The 20,720-nt window shown below is 36.9% G+C and overlaps 1 protein-coding gene across 17 annotated transcripts; it reads right to left on the bottom strand.

Annotated features, from left to right (window-relative positions):
* Nucleotides 1-1,191: 1,191 nt before the first annotated feature.
* Nucleotides 1,192-15,572, bottom strand: DNMT2 (DNA methyltransferase-2). Of its 17 annotated transcripts, none has more exons than XM_088971131.1 (10): nt 14,455-15,572; nt 14,253-14,363; nt 7,973-8,066; nt 7,727-7,845; nt 7,490-7,612; nt 4,475-4,814; nt 4,201-4,295; nt 2,920-2,985; nt 2,753-2,817; nt 1,192-1,533 (listed from the first exon to the last, which is right to left on the bottom strand). In XM_088971131.1, exons 1-10 carry the CDS (start codon nt 14,527-14,529, stop codon nt 1,455-1,457), a joined length of 1,167 nt encoding a protein of 388 aa, XP_088827257.1. In that variant the 5' UTR covers nt 14,530-15,572; the 3' UTR covers nt 1,192-1,454. The 17 variants fall into 17 exon arrangements, 16 of the variants coding, with proteins under 16 accessions (XP_088827257.1, XP_088827258.1, XP_088827269.1 ...); XM_088971132.1 differs by having other exon boundaries at nt 7,739-7,845; nt 14,455-15,484; XM_088971143.1 differs by having other exon boundaries at nt 7,978-8,066; nt 14,455-15,484.
* Nucleotides 15,573-20,720: the final 5,148 nt, after the last annotated feature.

Raw genomic sequence — 20,720 nt, 5'->3', positions numbered from 1 at the left:
CTTTCACAGTAAATGTAAGTTTTTGCTTACAGAGAATCCCATTACTCACACTGCAAAATCAAGGTTTAAAGTGCTGGTAGCTGATGAGTTCGACTTCTATCAGGGCAAATTGGTGATCGCACCCTTCGAGCAGCCCCTTGCAGCCTTGTATTGAGAATATCTCCCATAAAAAAAATCACATAACTGGAGAGATATTACCAACCCAATGCTGTAAAAGCTGTTGGAACGGGCTTTGCCCCGACTGAAGCCAGACTCGTAGCGCTGATACGTATTGGTTTTTGCATGCCACATGGACAAAATGACCTAATTCCACATGTATCTCAAGTATCAATTAGTACTAGACCATATCTAACAAGTATCGATTGATTCTCTATTATTATTATTTTTTTTAATTCAAATAAATGCTATAGTTTTTTAAAGGTATTAAAATCCAACAAGATTAACACCCACATTTCTAGGTTGGAAGACAACAAACCCATCACAAAACCATGCTTTACCTCTTCAAAATTGTACGAGTTCGTTTCTTTTTTTCTTTTTTTTATACAAAATTTTAGAGTTGGAATTTTAGCTCTAAACATAATCTCTTCTTGAAAGCTAGAGCCATTCAGCCAACTGACTATTCAAATTTATATATTTATGAATATAAACAAGAATCACACCGTTCTAAGAACTGAAACACATTTAATTACATCAATTTTCAATGTGTTTTTTATGTATATACATACTTCATTTATGGTAACTTGGGAATCGACATATTTTCCGATATTTGTTTGAATTTTCTTACCATATGCATGGTACTAATGTACATCTTAATTTTTCCACTATCCATGCTCATCCAAATGCATCTCTTAAAAATCGATTAATTCGAATGTGTTTTATTTGAATAGAATTATGCTTTTATAAAAATTTACATGTTTCTATCAAACCAGTGTCATGTAACAAACGAGATGAAAAAGGGTATTCTATGGCTTACTCCTACATTCAAGTCATAAGAAACAAACAAGGTTCAAAGTATCAACATGTATCAGCCAATATGTATCATTCCGGGACTCCTCCAATATGCCCCTATAGTGGGTGTATTGGGGTCTGACCGGTTCAGGGGGTGGAGGAGCCCTAAACTGGGCCCCCTGAACCGGTTTCAGAAAAAAATAAATAAATAAGTATAAAAAAAGAGTACCGACACTTTGAACATTGATAAGAAAATCGGTTTAGTAGATGATAATATATAAATCTCATGTGAGCAGCATAAATGAGCAGAAGTTGTAAGTTATAGTACATAAAAAAAAACGTCCATGCATGCAGATCGACAAGTGAGTTTTATAGTCGAGCCTCAGTCCTCGGGGTACAGCACCAAAGAGCAGCAATATAGATTTCACAAGTATGATCTTTCTCACCCTGAAAGAGCTAAGGCAAGGCTGCTGTAATCTTCTTCCTCTAATTACCTTCATCCATGATTATGATGGATCAGAAAAAAGATAACGAAGTAAGGGCGCAACTACTGCTACACTTAAGCTGTTCCCCAACAAAGCATATCTGCAGACAAGAAACAGGATACTGTTAAATATAAAAAAATGGATATGATCATTACCAAGTCCAAATTGGGTCCATATATTTAGAATCTGCTAGGAATTGGACCTAACTGGTGTGTATTATAGGTGTACAGGTATATGTAACTTTGCCAACATATTATCCATCTTGCCTAAAATTTCCAGCCTAATGGCAAATCAGATTGATAAAATGCTAAGCAACCTTTTATGGGATGGGGAGAAGGGGAAAAAGTTTAATCTTGTTAAATGGGAAAGTGTTTTAAACGCATAAAAAACTTGGAGGGTTGGGTTTTAGGACTAGAATCATGAACAAAGCCTTTTTGCAAAAGTGGCTCCGGGATTTGGGGAGGAAGGGGAAGTCTATGTAGGAGAATAGTGGTGAATAAATATGGGATTGTGAGATTTGGGTGGGATTCAAGATCAGACGTATCATCATTATATTGGGTATGCTTGTGGAAGGTATCATGAAGTTCAATTCTCTTTTCTGTTGGATTTCAAAATTTTTAGTGGGGGATGGGTCTAAAGTGAGATTTTCAGAAGATGAATAGTGTTAGCTTGGCAGGTTATGTAACATCTGTCCAAGATTATAGAGATTAAACTTTAAGGGTCTCAGCAAATTAGAAGCATTAAAGATCCAGCCTGATTCACAGATGATGCTGGGTGGTGGAAGGAGGATGGAAGATTTACAGTGAACCCTATGATTCTTTGATCAGAAATCAGGTTGAACAATTTCCATTTAGAGGCTTTTGGAGTAATTCTATCCCTCATAAAGTAGAAGCCTTGCATGGTTGTTGTCCTTGGAATCTTGACAGTAAACCATCTAAAATCTAGAGGTTACCATTTATGACATGTTGGGGAGGTCATTTCTCAACCAATTAACACCATTATACTTGAGATGGAATTACATATTCACAGCTAGGTTGGGAGAAAAGCATGGTCATGAAACTAAATACCAGGTACAGTTGTGTACAGTTTTTTGGAAAATGAAAGTAAACTTAAATTGTCTACATTTTTTTTTTAATTTCTTTTGCTGGAAGGATATGGAAGCAAAATGTAAATGGGAAAAACATATTGGTGTCGTCTAGTGAGTCCAGAGTTCAGAAATAAAAAAGAAAATAAAAAGGAGAAAAGTATGACCCACAGGTGTTTCTCCTAAAGATAGCATACTGTTTAAGCTCAAGGCCTATAACAAGAACATGGCATACCGTTGTCTAAGGCTTATGTGCTGTGGAAATTGGAAGTCATCCGGGAAAGAATGCAGGTTGGCCACCTGGAGATTATAGGATGTAAGCTTCCATTTCTGGATCTATATCAGTGAAACTAATAAGACAATGACTACAGAAACCAAATACATAATGTGAAAAACAATTACCTCCCTAGGAGTGAAGTATCTGAGGCACTGCTCCTTCAAGGAAGACAATTTCCCCCTCTTTTCTGGCTGTGGGTTATCGTTAACATTAACTACCATAACTGATGGAAGCAGCTAAGAAGACATTGTTCATAACTTAAGAAGAAACTCATAACCGTTTTGATAAAACAAGTGTGAAGACAATTTCCCCCTCTTTTCTGGCTGTGGGTTATCGTTAACATTAACTACCATAACTGATGGAAGCAGCTAAGAAGACATTGTTCATAACTTAAGAAGAAACTCATAACCGTTTTGATAAAACAAGTGCACTGACATGTACATGAAGTACTCGTATGGTAAATTGTAAAAGACTAGAACTGTATACCAAAATTTATCTTGTCTGACAAGTGTGAGATCATAGGTTGAAGTCTGAGAGCAGCCACTTTATGCAAAAAATGCCTTAGGATAGGTCCTTATCCAATATCCAGTCCACCCCTCTCAAGACCCTGGATAACTGGAACTAATATTGGGTGAACCCATCTTCAGCATAACCAACAACCTGTTGGCCTACCAATGTTAAAGTGTAGACAAGAAAATATCCAATCTACCACATTCTTTAGGAAGTAAAAAAAAAAGGCCATCAGATTTTAGAAAACTTAGAAAAAAAGTCAATGATTAGACAGTATCATCAATTGGTCAGTGCCACTTCCAGACAACTCTGACACGTTTACAGAAATGCTATTGTGAAATCTTTTTAATCTTCCAATGCTCCTGTCTCTTTATAGGAAAACTCTTTCAGATATACAGCATACCACAGTCTAGGCTCTCTATATTTAACCATTATGGCCTGCCAAATGAGAACCTATAGTTCCAATTGGCACTGGAAAATATGGGAGAAGATCAACTGATCAACTAATTGGATTATTCAGTGAAGGAGTCTAAACAATTCATGAAAAATTTTGACCTAAAAGACCTTAATACTAGTTCAAAATGGGCCTTCTTTATGGACAACTTTTCTGTTAATTAAAGAAATTGAAAGCATGGTCTGTTAATATTGATTGGGTGAAACTCTGATAAAGGTGGTATAAGGCTGCTATAGATGGGGTAGAACATGTGGTTAATCTAGTGGGTCCCTCATTTGATGTCTGGATCAGCCACAAGACCCCTCCAAGTGGCAGAAGTTAGGTTAGGCAGGAAAGCTCTCTACTTCACCGAATTAGGAAACCTTTTTCTTGTATATATGGCAAAATCATAATATGCATAAATATAAAACAAACAGTGGGCATGTCAAAACAATAATCCTACTTGGACTGTTGCCAAAAGGGATCCAGTACCCTTCACATATCTATGGTAGCTCTTTGTAAAACAACAACAACGCCTGGAATAAGGGTAAACAATATCTGTATCACTGTCAAGGATTCCATAGGAGTTGATAAAATAACTCAACAATAGGGGGGGGAGGGGAGGAGAAGGAAGAGAAAGGACATGATAAAATGAAAAATGATTTAGTAGCATACTTTGTAATGGCAGAAGGAAAAAGAAACCAAGTTAAATGTTAAAAAAGAAAAAATAAGGATACCCATAGCACTGCCCCACCTCTCAATTAAGCTCAATGGCACAATATATTGGTTTAAGGAGCTAGTGCCTAAACAATTTTGTCCATCTACCTTTGCAGCAAAATTGGAATTGTTGAAGACATCTGCTTCTGATCCCTCTGACTGAAATATAGAATTCTTGGGTTCAAGGAAGTTCTGTATTGGTTCACAAGATTGGAGCAACTTATCCAGTCTTTCATCTGATTGATCATGTTCATCCATACAAATATGACTATTATGATCATGCCCTAGTATTGGGCCAGGAGTCCAAAGAAGTTGGTTATTGAAGTGTGGGTTTTGAAAAGACGAAGGCTTTCTTTTTGCCTGTTTCCACAAAAAAAAAATCAAATTCATATTCATGAAGTAAAGGAAAAGTTAGAACCAATGTGTCTAAATATCAATGAAAATAAAGGAGAAACAAAATGTTCAATAATATCACAAAACACTTTCACCTTTAGATCCTTCTTCTTTGTTTATTTCCTTTTTTTTATTTTTAATAACCAGAAATTGAACCCTATAAAACAAATAAAATAACACAAAAACCAGTTCACCCAGTCCCACCCAAGTCCCTACTAACTTGTACTGATCCAACTATTCTAATACCCAATGTCCAGAGAACCGGACCAGAGATAGAACTGTTTTCTCCTCTGGGTCATGATTCACTGATTCAACCAGCCAGTCAATCCGGTCAACCATGGCATCGTTATATGACAACATATAGATTTGAGGCCAAAAAAGGCATCTTTTTTTGGCAAAAACAGTGGGGCAAGGTGCCTTGGAACACGTTGTTGTAGATCGCGAAAAAATTACCCAAAATAAAAAATAAAAAAGATCACCCGAATCGAACAACTGAGTGCAAAGTTATGGCCTCTGAAAGTTAGCATATCAGGTAAAATAAAAAGGAAGAAAAACAGCCAGTTTAATGAAAGCAGGACTGGCTGACTGATTCTTCGGTTGGATCAACTAATCCAATGGTCTTGACCAGTTTTTTGGGCATGACTGAACTGGCAGGTGGACCAGGCCACAGCTTTCCGGTCTGACTGACCAGACCAGTCTGGTTCTCTAATACTGCTAATACCAAAGAAAACAATCATATTGGTATATTACTTGTGTTCTCAAGCGAATCATGGACAACCATATTACTTGTACTGCCCCAATTTGGTTACCTCATGCTATACATTCTAGCCCTGATGGTTCTTGATACTTTTTAAACCAACTTCTCTCTCTCTCTCTCTCTAGTTAACAGGGTATCATTTCATTAATATAAACAAAGATTTAGAAAGAGGACCCAAAGGGGTAAAAATACCCCTAAGATACAGTCATTACAAATGAGCCCAATACAATTGTTCCCTATTTACCCCTTGCCTTGCTAATGAATCTGCCAACCCATAACATCACTAGGAACCCACTGAAAAATTACTGCCATTCCCCTTAATAACCAATTGGTCTTCTTCAACAGTTCTCAATATAAGTCCAGGCTACCTTCTTTTCATTCTTTATCCAACTTACCACCACTTGAGAATCCCTTTCAACAATCAGCCTTCTCACATTTAACTCTTTTGCTATTTGAACCACAAAGAACAGAAAGCATTTCAGCTCTAGTGGAACCTCCTAGACCAATAGGACCCGAGAATAAAATGCAATATTTGGATATACAATGTCTAACATAATTTTTACTAAAATGTAATATAATCCAAGAGCTCACAGTTGAACCATAGTTGTCAAGGCGAGGCCTAGGCACCCACCTAGGTGATAAGGCTTTTTTTGTTTTTTCCGGGTGGGGGGTTGCCTTATCTTATGCCTCACCCAGGTGTCTACCGTTGAACCATATTGTATTGTATGGAAAAGGTAAAGGGTGTAAAAGGGCATCACAATAAATCACTTTTCAATTTAGAGAATCATAAAACTGGTTAGGGGTAAAACACAACAGAAAAAGAAAGTAATGAATTAATTGTGGTAATAGGGCTTTAACTAGTAACTGTCATCATGGTATTTGTCATAAGAAGCCTTTTTTCTATTTCTCTCTCAATTTATGTAAACAAAATAAAGCATCATCTCTCTCTCTGTCAAATCGGGGACTCTATCCTTTCATTTGTTTTATCCCTTTTCACTCTGGCCACTCCTCTCCATCTTTCCAACTATGACAACCTCCATTTATGTTTCTCTGCAATTCAATAAAGCAGAGTCTTCACACTTCATGTTTTTGTTTGTTTTCTACATTCATTGATTTGTTTTGTTCTTTTTGGATAATTGACAGAACTTTTATTAAAGACAAAAAACAAAATGCATGAAGTACAATAGAAAGGAGGGAGGGGTAAAATCTCTTAACTCTCCCTGAGATTAATATTCATATTACAACATTGCCAAAAAAAAGACTAGCTCTTCCCACCCCTTGTTTGGCAAGTGAGTCAACAAAAGAATTTGCACTTCTCTTAAGCCACTGAAACTTAATTTCCATGCCCTGGGTCAACTGTCTAAATTTCTTTTTCTCATTTAAGAACTTCCAAAATCCCATCTCTTCCTTCTGCAGACAGCCGATAACCAACATCAAATCACCTTCCACCATCAGATTGATTTATATGTTGTGTCTACTCTACCTTTAATTTTTATGTTTGTTCAAGATCACCTTCAATGTTTGCTTGTTGCTAACTTGCTACTTCAACTAGGAAAACAAGTTGCCCATAAAAAAAAAAAAAAAAAAAAAAAAAAAAAAAAAAAAAACTAGAAAAAAGATAAATTAAGAAGGTTTTTATATAAAAACCAATTGCTTAGGTGGGCACCTAGTGGCCTGGGCAACAAGGCACTCCCCGGCTGCCTAGCCTCGCCTTAGCGGTTTCACAACCATGAGTTGAACATCTGTCCCTGTTGAAAGATTTAATAATGAGCTCAATTTACATATTTCACTATCCAGGGTATTTACTTCATGTATACTAAAATATTAAAAAGGAAAAAACTGTAACAAGTAATTAGGTAAAGCAACAATAAGAGAGGGAGTCTACCAGGCAAAAATATCGAGGTCTAGAATATGGCAAACCAAACTGCAATGGACTCAAAATAAACTCCTGTGTAATGAAACCTGTTTCTGCCAACATCTCAATCATGTGCTTGTGTGTATCAGATTTCTGGAGATGAAGGATATGAAAATCAAAATCTTCACCAGAGACACAAATTCCTATGATACTAAAAAAAAATCCATACAAAACCAAGTCTAGAATGCAAAATTATGTGCAATGGACCTCAAACCCAACCACATTCTCTACAAACAGCATGATGGGAAGTTGTGATGTCTGTGGCATAAGTTCAAGAATCTTAAGAAAGGACGATGCCCGGGCATCATCAGAATCCTTCTGGAGACCTAAAAAGAAAATTTTAACCATTTCAATATGGCGAAGAAAGGGGAAATTTAAAATAAATGTTTCATGGTGCAATAAAGCTAATTGATCCCGTGAAAATAAAAAATAACACAGATTTTAGGGGTGAACCTTGCCGTGTGTATGGTTGGCATGGAGGAGAGAGCAGCCACACATCTGCCTCATATTTGTCCAGCTCAGCAGCAGTCATGCTTTGAATATTGCCCTACACTCAACTACACAAGTTATATTTGCTACCTTCCTACATATTAAGTGTTAAATAGAAGTTAACCTTGACAATTACATCCATTTACTTTCTAGAAGTCCAAAATCCCAAGCAAAAGTGAATCCTTGGATAGAGAACAAGCAATTTGTACTGCTATCAAAGTAGCAACTCAAAATTACAAAGAAAACTTTACACCATGAAACTACATAAAATGAATCCAATACAGTAAAATAAACTAAAATATGGGATGGAGAATTTTCACAAAAAAAAAGGGATGGGGAATATTCTTTTGGTAAAGGAATAAAACACTGGTAGAAAATTGTGTTGGAAAGAATTTTTTTCACATGATTCATTAATTCATTTATGCATTCTTCTTCTACATGAACCTCATTCTATGTACTCCAATATGAACCCTACTTTCTTACATAATTCATTCTTTCTTCTTCTAAAAGAGAGAAGGGATAGAGACCCTTTTTTTCTCCTTTTAGTATAGTGAACAGTAAGAATAGTAGCATTTTCATATCATGGGCATGGTTTAAAATGTCCCTAAATTCCCTAATATTTCCATGACATATTTCCATTTCCATGGGTAGCAACATGATATTTTACCGGAATCGACATATTCCCCAATGAACACTACCAGTACTATGAGGAGTACAAGAGATAGTTCCCATTTTCTCTACCATGGGCATGAAATTTTATTGGAATCAACATATCTCCCAGTGAACACTACCAGCACTATAAGGAGTACAAGAGATAGTATTACAACATAAGTTGGTGACAGTACACCAACTTATGTTGTAAGGTCACTAATTTACTTCAAATCCTATAGCCTGTCATTGTTGATCCCCTTATCTCTAATGAGAGAGTTTGGACCACCGACACTAGAGGGTCCTCTTGTGCTTCCTTTTTCCAGTCTTTGGTTTAACATGGTTCTGGTGGGTCCTCCTTCCCTGTGCATGAGGTTTGGTGTAAAACATTAAAAATAGAGGCTTTCTGTTGGGGGATATATCATATATCATGAAAGAATCAATACTCTGGATATTTCACAAAAAGGAAGAAAAAATGTATGTTCGTCCCCAAAATGCTGCATACTCTGCAAGGTAAATGGTGAAACTGCTGAACACCTCTCTACCTCTTGTCCCTTTGTTACCTCTATTTGAAATTGGTGCTTCTCTCTTTTTGGTTGCAGGTGGACTTTACTTACAAGTTTGGAGACTTTGTTTGCAGGTGCAACTTTCAGAGTAAAGAAAAGTTTTATGGAAGTGCACTAGGGCTGCTGTGCTTTGGACCGTTTGGGAAGAAAGAAATGCAAAAATCTTTAAGGAAGAGAAAAGACATTTGGAAGCTCTTATGGACTGCATCCAAATAAGGATGATACATTGGGTCAAATCTTTGGATCTGTCTTCACCCTGTACTATCGAGTGTCGATGATATAAAAAGAAATTGGAGGGATGTGGCCACTTCATCTACCAGAAAAGAGAAAATCATCAAACCTTGGACACTGCCCTTGGAAAGCTTTATCAAACTTAATTTTCATGGAAGCAGTCTCAGCAATCCTGACCCTTGAGGCATTGAGGGAGTCTTTAGAGAGAGAGAGAGAGAGAGGGAATATATCAGCCATTTTTCAGGCCCTATTGAGTTAGGGGATTCCATTAGAGCCAAACTGCTTGCTGTCCTGTGTGGAGCTCAAAAAGCAAAAGAGCTAAACATGGAAAGGCTGATTGTAGAAGGAGATTCTCAAGTGGTGATTAGTTGGATAAAGGATGTAAAGAAAGCAGCATGGTGTACCGAGAAGGGGTTAAGAAGACCTTATGGTTTCTGAGAGGAATAACAGGGATGTATCAATGGGTCCCAAGGGAGGCAAATGGACTAGCAGATTCTCTAGCTAGACAAAGGGTTAATAGGGAACATCTTTTTGGGCTTATCTGTGAAATTGTATTCTTTGTGGTAACCTTACCCATTTCTTAATCTTTGTACATTACTGTTTATACTAATGAAAAGTTTCAACCGTTAACAATTTAAAAAAAAAAAACATGAGTTGGTGACAGTATTGGAGATATGTGGAGTAACAATGTTATTGCCCGCCTAATTTACATGATTACCACTTTGAGCTAGCTCAATATTCATTTCAAACATGAAGTTAAATAGTAGTTTTTTTTTTTTGGTGTGTGTGTGTATTGTGTAATAGATTATTTGGTTGATCTATTTTTTATTTCTTTTGAAGGGCTACACAACGAGGTAGCACATTCCCCAACCCAGGTGCAAGCGGGACTTGATCCCAAGTCTCCGCTACGACCAGCAGAAGACTTTACCAACCAGCTGCTTGGCACCTTGCATTATTTGGTTGATCTCAATGTTTTAAAAGCACATGGCACAAAAAAGGACCAAGGGCCAATTAGCGCCTGAGGTGCATGCCTTTTTGAAGCAATGCGCAAAAATACAAAAAATAAAAATAAAAAAGTCAGAAAATTCAAAACAATGCCAAAAAAAGTCAAAAATGCAAAAAAAAAACTGATAAATAAAAAATCAAAAAATATTAAACATAATATTAATAAAAAACATAAACTTAAATTTTAAAATAAATGTTTTAAAAAAACTATTATCTAAAATTAAAATACATAAGCATAACATGTAATGAGTATTCAAATGAAAATTTAAAAATACAAATCAAACATATAAAGCATAGTCAAGCATGTAAAACCCACAATCTCTTTTTTTCCTCAAATGCATTACTTCAAGTAGCTAATGTGATGTAAAACATATTGCATTCTTGATTCTACAGGTTGCCTTTGTACCACAACCCTCGAGAAAGCCCGAGCAAGTCCATGTTAGGGTATTAAATTCTTAATTCTCACATAAAAAATAATGATTTTGAAATTTTAATTGCCTTTTAAGAAGATATTTTATTAGGATGAATGAATGAACAACATTAGAAAATAGGGGGTATACCCTAAAATGCACCTCGCCTGTGTGCACCTTTTAATCATTGATTGATCTATTACAACCATTTCCATTTCCATTTTCTGAGTTTAAATTTTGCTTTAACTCATTCCATCATTAAGTTTTGAATCTTAAGATTTATAGGACAACTTTAAAACATATTCTTTTGTCTATAACATTAGTTTCTTAGCTTTGTTTAATGATTTGGAACAAGATAATAATTTACCAATAAAAATATATCATTCTCTATTCTTTGCATATTTTACAATATTTCCAACATGTTTCCTACATTTGGGCAACCGACATTTCCACTGACACTGACATTTAAAATTGGTGAGTTTCATTAACTTTCAGCAGTATATTTGTTCCTTCTTTATGTCCTTGTGTTTTAGTAATATTCCTAAGATGGAGATAGAGAAAAGGAAATAAAACTTTTTTTTTATTGGTAGTAAAGAAGACAAAAACTATAGCTTAATCCTAAATCCATTAAGAGAGAACAGCAGGTCTCTTAGATATAAAAGCTAGTCTCCTAATTGAAGGTTAGTGTGGTTTCTTAGGTCAAGTGAAATTGTGAAAAGTGTTTTTTTTTTTTTTTTTTTGGGGGGGGGGGGGGGGACTAGGATGAAGGGTAACTAGTATTTTGGGTATGTAGATGTTGAATAAGGATTAAATGAAAGTGGTGTTTTAAAAGAAAGAAGCACAGCTAAACTGTTTAAACTCTAAGCATCATGGTTACAACCTACAATATAGTAAATTACATATCCAACAACAAATTAAATGTTTTAGTTCACTAAAAAATAGCAACTGAGTGAAACATACCTGGGTTCAGGCAAGGCGCACCACACAAAATGAGCCTTGCTTGTGACTAAACATGCCTTTTAAAACACTGAATGAAAGTTCTCTTTTCTTCTTTGTTTTTGTTTTTTTGTTTTTTTTTTTTTTTTTTGAGAACTAGATACTTTTTTTCTGTATCCCAGTAGTCACTAGTGAGATTATTTGGTCAGTTGAAGGACTCCAGGGTGGGGACAATGCAAGGTGCATGTGAGGGTAACCAAAAAGCATTGGGGTTACATATTTAGGAGTATGGAATTGAATAAAGTACTGATTGCAAAATTGAGTTGGAAATGTTGACAGTGGAGAATATTCCTTCAGTAAGGGTTCCCAGCAGTAAATACTTGCTTTCATGTTGCTCTCTTGAGGGTAAGAGAAATAATTAATAACTCTTCCACAGTAAAGGCAGGCCTGCCCAATTGTGATGTGCCATGTGATAAGACATATTGGTGGCTGACATATGGAAATAGAATTTCAATGTTTGCAAATTCAAACATCCTGGCCGCTGAAAGAAATGGTATAGTTTATCATCCATTGGAAAAGAGAAGGCACATGGAGGTGCCTGATCTATTTTCAATAGACACATGCAACTGGAACAGTATCCTGTCATTGCCATGATTAAACAAATACATGGTGAAGACTACCTCTCATATTATTCCTATTCTTTTGGGAGCTTATGCTGGAAAAAAAAAAAAAACAGAACTGGGAGTTGGAGGTACTCTGTTTGTTCATCATGCACTTTTTTAAGTGATTTGTCTTCAAGTTTCAATCAAGAAATTAGATGGAGGAAAATACTCAAACTAAGCTGGCCATCTTTCTACCTTTTCTTGAAGAAAGATAACAAGATGTTGTATAGTATAAGTAAAAGGGCTATACAGAAATAACAGTGCCTACCAAATCAAGACATCATATTACTGTTGTACATAAAAATCTCTGTTTACACCTAATTTTGTTAACACATCTGCCAAAATATTCAGTTCTCTGGGAATCCAGGTTGTGACAGCCAACAAATTGGAAGCCAGGTCTCTAGCCTCATTTAGGTAGTGATCCAACTGCCACAGGCCTTCCCCCTTTGACAGCATCCAATTAGCCGTATTGGCGGTCTCCCTCAATCCTAAAGAATCTTAAACCAAGTTGCTTTGCTATACAGAGACCTGTGAGAATGGCCAACACCTCTGCAGTAGTTGAACTTGCTGTCCACTGAAGACCCAAAGAATATCACTTATGTTGGATATGAACACCCCCCCCACTCCAGCTGGCCCCGGGTTTCCCAATGAGCACCAAAGTTGTTGTACTGACTAGGGAGTGTCTTGCCTGTACAGGAGGGGAGGAGTACAGGGTGGGAATCAAATTCCGGCTTAAGAAGTCCACAGTGAAGCCCTTGAAATCCTCACAGCTTGAAGCCCACAAAATACACAGACTGAGAATGTGATTCTTTAACTCCTCTACAGAATAGAGATCTGCTCTTATTGTAAAAAAAAAAACGCATATTTTGCTCTTTGGATAAGCCACATAAAACCGCATGAAGAATAAGATTCCAAAAACTCCTACCTCTTTTTCCTAAACCTCCATATCTCCATTGTTGAATATGATCACAAACATGGCAATTCTTAGTGACAAGATCTTTCAGCACTTCAATCCCACTCCCATGGATAATATTCAGAGGATATTGCTTTCCCTTCCTGATGCTGGTTATCTAAACCAACTGAATACCATCTCTAACTCTTTATCCAATGTTCTGTCATCTGTGCATGTACATAATTATGATGGTTGGTCTGTCTCCCTCCAGTTTTTATAAATAAAAATATATGGTGCAATTTGAGAGAGAACCGAAGTTGGAATGTGCAGGAACAGGATGCATGCTGTCCGTTCTGATCAGATGTTCCTGTGCAGCTGAAGGATGTGGCATGCAGATTCAGGGGAGCAAAGAACAGGAATTCTGGGTTGTCTTCTTTTTATGTTTTATTGGTGACTTCTCTAGTCTCCGGGAATTTCCAAGCTTCAAAATCTAGTAGAGACTCATGACCACATAGTTATTTTGGAGATTTTGGACAAGGCTATGGAATATTGGAATGATAGTCAAATCTTTTGGGGACCACGTTTAGAATTATCAGACACGATATCTTTTCAATATATTGATAACCCCTTGAGATGACTTCGTCTTTGCTTCTGAAAGACCATCCTATTTGTGGCTGGTTTGTAATATTTTGTTTGATTGCCACTCGCTCAGAGACACGCAGAGTCCATTGATTTACTAAAATTTCAAGTATCAATATGCATACTAAACATTGTAAAATCTTCAATTCTGATGGCTCATAGACGTTAGTTTGTTCGAATCTGAAAATCCTAAGTCCTGTTTACTTAAACTACAGTGTCAAATCATCCACCAACAAAGTAAGAGAAGGCAAAAACCTGATATGGGCGATGACCGAAATTGTATTCGTAGACATCGTTTGCTTTGTCGTTTATGTCGAATGCTTCCACCATGATAGCTGAAACTCCAGCTTTCATGATCGAATATCTCTGTACAAAACAAAACAGAACAGTTAAAACCCTAAAGAGAGCGGTTTTTTAACGTTTGTTTTTCTGAAGTAGCTATAGTTTTGCATCGAACCATGCCTCCAATGCCACTGTAGAATTCAAGAACTCTGTACGGCCCATCTCTGGATTTGCAGAAGCTTTCTTCCATCGATTCAGATTTTAGACCGGAGAGAAGAAAAAGTCATCTTGATTTATTCAGGCTTGGAGCGGGAAGGTGGAGCGCAGTACGCACCTCAAGGTTACAGCGTTGGCGATACAGGCTTACGACATGGTCCCGATTGATCAAAACCAATATTCCGTTTGAGATATCATGAGATTCCAATCTGACGGTTAAAAAAAATCCAATATAATTTCTGATTTATGTTCTATGATACACCCGCAGTACTTTACACTTTCCGGCAAACCTTAAACCCTGAAAAAAGGGGGGGTTTAAGCGTTAGGGTTATTCGAGAAGCAATGAGGCATCGCTTCTTCGCCCCTTTGCTGAAAACCTCTAACCGCTCAAGGTTTTCTGCTCAGCTCCGGCCAGGCTCCGCCAAATTCCAATTTTGACCGAGAGCACTTTCTTAGAAACAAAAGTTTCAGCGAAGACCTCTTCTGGTTCGGCGTCTGTAGAGAGGTCGGATTCAGAAATTGGCTTTTCGGGTGAACCCCATTCAAAAACTGGATTTTGGGGGGAACTCAATTGGAATTTTGGAGCAACCCATTTCAGGAATTTGGAGAAACCGAATTCAGAAGCTTGAAGATTCCACCACACGCTACAAATCTGGGCCAACATTCACAATCCTAGAACTTAAAAGGTTAACAACTAAGAGATTATCAGAAGAGACTAAAATTTTTTTAAGATGCCTGTCCAACGCAGAAGAAACAGCAGCCTCGATCGCACAAAGTTCCGACTGCAGAACCGACCCAGCAACCTGAGCTTTCCTTCCTACTGTTGCCACAAAGGAACCAGAGATGGAAAGACACAAACGCATAAGCCCCTTGGCCATTCAGAAGAACACTTCCATCATAAAAGAAAAAGAAATCTGCCCCCTGGGAGACATCCCTCCAAGAGAGACCCAGGGGTTGTTGTTTGGTGGTAGTTCCAAAACCTTTTTCGTGGTGAGGCATTAGATTAATTATCTCACTTATTGCTTTCTGGATTTGAAAGAAGGCTTTGTGACTAGTCCAGACTTTGTTTCTAAAAACATGGCCATTTCTGAACCACCAGATGTGATAAGCAATAAGCCAATAACAGAACCACATCAAAAAATTTGTTTGGTCTTGCTTGCTTCCAAGAGCAGCAAACACAGAAGAAATAATACCCATGGCCAAGTTGGCCACCATGTCTGTTACAATTCCCATTGGAGTAGCAAACCAAATTGCTATAGCAAAAGGGCAAAGAAAAAAAGAGATGAAGAATTGATTCATTCTCAGACATACAAAAACAAAGGGAAGAACATGCAAAACCTCTATGGTTAAGAATTTCCGAGGTAAGACCATTGAGGAGGGTTATGTTCCTACGACTTACAATAGCAGTAGTGGTGGATTCATAGAAGAAGGATCTGTGAACTTGGTGTAAGACCATCAGCTTATAAAGACCATAAACCCCGTTGGTCCGGTTTGACCCAAAATGAGCTGCCCCGGTCCAATCTTGGACGGTAAACCAAGTCCTTGAGAATTATTCTAGAAAGTTCATAAAGAACCAAAAGGGCAAATAGTATTGTTGTAAAAATAAGTAAAGAGAGAGTAGATGGAATTTATCGATAATCGCTTTCTAAATCGAAGTTGCAATGATTTGAAGTTGTTGTAGAAACTCAAAACTAGGAATTACCGGAAGATGGAGGGTTGAGTCGTGCCACTTGGTCACTCTCCTTAAAACCGTATTTGCCCCCTACGGTGCAACCGGGTGATCGCAAATCGGTTACCAAGAAAACAACCTACAAGCCACTGGTAGGTGTGCACTCGCTTACTAGACTTTTACAAACCATTGAAAATTGATGCTCAGATTTCTCTGAGAAAAGAATGTCGAAAAAATGGTGTGTGTGTGTAGACTGAGTCAGCCAGCACTCTTCTTATAAAGTTCTCTCAGACCCGAATGGACACAAATGTGTCCTTTCAGACAGGAGCCTCTTCAGAACAGTGCACCTGTTCGAATAGGCATAAGGAGGAAGAAGAGACATGAAAAAAGAAAACAATTTATTTGAAAATTAAATTCGAATTTGAAGAGACATTTTAAAAATTGGAAAGATGTAATTCGGATAAAACAAAATGATTCAGTGCATCACAAATACAAGTACATGCGCTTGCACCCGGCTCAGCGCTCACGTGTGAAAAACACCCCCAACCCCCCTCACATGCATGGAATATCTATAGTCATCTCCTCCTATGGGTCCCTACCCATGAAGGGAGCAAAACTACAAATATACTCCACTCCCACTCCTTTTCCCAAGCAATGTGGGACAATGAGTCATTCAATGGAGGAATGGGCAAAAAACAAGAGAGGGAGGAGAAAGATTCTTGTAAATTTGAATATCCCTCCAACAATCCCCACAATATTCAAAATTACAAGAAGATCGAACAATCTGAACATTGCTATAAGAAAAGTATTCATGGTGATGTCTTTTGGACTTCAATCAACATTTAGGTATGATAGGCTATGTTACAGAGTATGGGTGGAGTCAGACTCCTTCAATACTTCCTCCTTATCGTAACTAGATAACCGGTCAACCAACTCAACTCACTAGTTCTTTAATGGTTCTTTTATTTTGAAACATTTCGACCTTGTTCCCCTATTACAATCATGAGTGTTTTCGAGAGTCAGCCCTAAATCTCTCTTAGAGCGGTCACACTTCACACTCACTTAGGTCAGTTGTTAGTGTGCACTACTCACACTATTCCTAACTGATTAAGAGACTCATGCTCAACCTCCTCAATCTGCAGTGAGCACTATCTTATATCGGCATCTGAAATGGGACACAAATGATAGTACTTTACCAAGTCATCTAGCGACTCATTTTTACCCATTCAACCTAATTCCAATGATCTCCTTTTCACATAGGTTGGGTGCCCATCACTAATGACTTCACAACGGGCTTCAGCCCCATTCCTATCGATGCCTCATAAACCACCTTAGAAGTTTGTGGTTTAGTTAACCAATCTGCAAGGTTCTTTTCAAACCTTACAAAATCCGCAACGATCGTACATTCGCTGAGGTACTGTTTTACCAGGTTATGCTTTAAGCGGATGTGCCTTTTTTTACCGTTGTACGTATGGTTATTGTCTCTGGCTATTGCTACTTGGCTATCACAATTGAGAGATATGGACGGAACCGACTGCGGCCAAAGTGCTATATCTGCCAGTAAATTCCTTAGCCACTCTGTCTCGGACCCTACCAACTCTACTGCAATGAACTCGGCCTCCATTTTTGAACTTGTATTGCATGACTACTATACCGATTTCCATGATATTGTCCCTCCACCTAGAGTAAACACATATCCACTGGTGGAAGTACTATCCATTGAATCTGAAATCCAATTCGCATCAGTAAAGCCTTATAAAATAAGAGGAAAACCTTAATAATGTAAACCAAAGTTTTATGGTTCATTTTAAATATTTTAATAATCATACTAAAGTTTCCCAATGTTCATTTCCGGGATTATGAGTATGCTGACTTAATTTTCCCACAACTATAACTATGTCTAGTCTTGTACAGTTCATTAAGTAGGTTACGGACCCAATTATACTTGCATGCTCCTTTTGTGAAACAGGTTCTCCTACATGTTTCTTTAAGTTAATACTACAGTGAATAGGTGTTTTAACCAGTTTACAATTATAGTGTCCAAATTTTCTAAGAATACTCTCTAGATAATGTGATTGGGAGAGAATAAAATTTCCTTGTTCTTTATTGATTTTAATCCCCAAGATTACATCAGCCTCATCCAAGTCCTTAGTATCAAATTTGGACATTATAAACTGTTTTGTTTCTTTTACTACTTCTAGACTAGTTTCCATTATTAGCATATCATCAACATAGAGACAGATCATGACTCTTGTATTATTTTCAAATTTGCTATAGACACGTCTATCATAATCATTTATGCTATATCCATTAGTTACTAACACATTATCAAAATTTTCATGCCATTGTTTGGGAGCTTGTTTTAACCCACACAGAGACTTAATTAATTTAAATACTTTATTTTCTTGTACTGACATTATGAAGCCTTCAGGTTGCTTAATGTAAATTTATTCCCCTAATTCCCCATTTAAGAAAGTTGTTTTCACATTCATTTGCAAATGGATGCTATAGCAAACAAAACCCTAAGTGTTGTTAATCTTGCAACCGGGGAGTAGGTGTTAAAGAAGTCTACATCTTTCTTTTGTCAGAATCCCTTTGCAACTAACTTGGCCTTGAATTTATCTATTGTGCCATCTTGTTTTAGTTTTTTTTTTTTTAATCCACTTACAATCTAGTGCCTTAGTTCAAAGTGGGAGATCTACAAGTTCCCAAGTGTGATTAATGATTAAAGAGTCTATTTCACTTTTTACGCATTCTTTCCAAAATACTGCATCAAGTGAAGTTATAGCTTCCTAATAGGTTACTGGGTCATTGTTTACCAGAAATGTGAACATTCCATCACCCAAGTTTGTTTCTTTTCATTGTCTTTTACTTCTCCTTAAGTTTAGGTCTTGCCTAAGTGTACTAGTTTTTTGAGCATTCACTAATTCTTGATTTCTGACTTGGTTTTGGGAAGGTTCCCTATTTAACGTTCATCTTCTCCAAGGGAAGATGTGCTCAAAGAACTATGCATCTCGGAATTCTATTATTGTGTTATTTTCAACAACATTTTCAATTGTTTTAATTACAAGGAACCGATAAGCTGCACTATTTTGTGCATAGCCAATGAACACACAGTCACAGGTTTTCAGCCCTCATTTCTTTATCTTAGGTTTACGTATTCCAACATTTGCTAGGCAGCCCCAAACTTTTAGATAGTTCAAACTAGGTTTTATGTTATGCCAAAGTTCAAAGGGAATCTGTTCTTTCTTCTTAGGTGGTATTCTATTATATAAGTAACAAGTCATTATGATTGCTTCCCCCCACAAATTCAGAGGTGCACCTGAACTAATTAGCATTGCATTCATCATTTTTTTTAGTGTTATGTTAAGTCTTTCTGCAACTCTATTAGATTCGGGTTGATAGGGAGTTGTGGTTTCATGTATGATTCAATTTTCTTCAAAGAATTTTCTAATGATTTGTCCATCATACTGAGTTCCTCTATCTGTTCAAAGAATTTTCTAATCATAGTGCTCCTTATTTTCTTTCATAACTGATTTTCTACTTCAGTTTTGTAGTTCATGAAATCTTTATCAGTCTCATCTTTTGATCTAAGTATAACTACTTTTGCATATCTAGAGAATCATCTGTAAATGTTATATAGTATCTTTTTCCTCATCTACCTTAATGGCATTTAAGGTCTCCTAGATCATTGTGTATAAGTTGTAACAATTCAATTTCTTTTTGTACATTTTTATGAGGTTTCTTAGTAAATCTTGCTTCTACACAGACTTGGCATTTTTCATTTGTAAAATTAATAGGAACATCCAAAACTCCTATTTTGCATAATCGTTTTAAATAAGGAGCACTACGATGTCCTAGTCTAGCATGCCAAATATCAAAAGATTCAACAATATAAGCAGAAGAAGTAACAATTTTATTCATAATAATATCAGAGATGTTCAGTACAAATAATCCACCAGCATTGTACCATTTTCCAATAAATACATTTTTTTAGTCAATACGGCATTGTCTACTTCAAATGTGAGTTTTAGTCTTACTTTGTTGAGGAGTGTTCTCGATACCAAGTTTCGTCGGATCTCTGACACATGCAGTACATCATTCAGCATTAGGATTTTTCCTGAAATCAGTTTCAGGAGCACCTTTCCTTTGTCGATGACCTTCGAAGTTTGTGAGTTTCTCATGAAGATTTGCTCTCCTTCAGATAGAGTTGTATACTCATAGAAGGAATTGCGGTCCCCACATATGTGCTTGGTAGCACTAGTGTCTAGTACCCACTCCTTGGGTTCATCAACTAAGTTTACCTCAGTTACCACTGCTGCGACAACATCCTCAATCAAATTGACCTTTTGTTTCACAAAGTCCTTATTCTTTCGGTACCGGAAATCCTTCTTGTAATGTTCGAGTTTGCCACATATATAGCAGTTTCTTTTCTTTTGTTGTTTATTGAATTTCTTGTCATTTTTCACATTCAAGTTCTTTTTGAATTTTGTAGTCTTTTCCTCCACCAGATTGGTTTTGAAAAACCGGTCCTCATCTTTCTTTCTATTGTTTTC

This window comes from Nelumbo lutea, chromosome 2, assembly GCF_056320005.1.
Source record: "Nelumbo lutea isolate HS-2025 chromosome 2, American lotus-T2T, whole genome shotgun sequence".
In the NCBI taxonomy this organism is placed as follows: domain Eukaryota; kingdom Viridiplantae; phylum Streptophyta; class Magnoliopsida; order Proteales; family Nelumbonaceae; genus Nelumbo; species Nelumbo lutea.
This window is presented reverse-complemented; position numbering and strand designations above follow the sequence as displayed.

Excerpts from the sequence above, each read along its gene's own strand:
- DNMT2 (XM_088971131.1), bottom strand. The coding sequence starts at position 14,529 with ATGGAAGAAAGCTTCTGCAAATCCAGAGATGGGCCGTACAGAGTTCTT. Across the intron at positions 2,818-2,919 it reads GATACTTCACTCCTAGGGAG|GTGGCCAACCTGCATTCTTT; the intron begins GTAATTGTTTTT and ends TATAATCTCCAG. Across the intron at positions 1,534-2,752 it reads CACATAAGCCTTAGACAACG|ATATGCTTTGTTGGGGAACA; the intron begins GTATGCCATGTT and ends TCTTGTCTGCAG.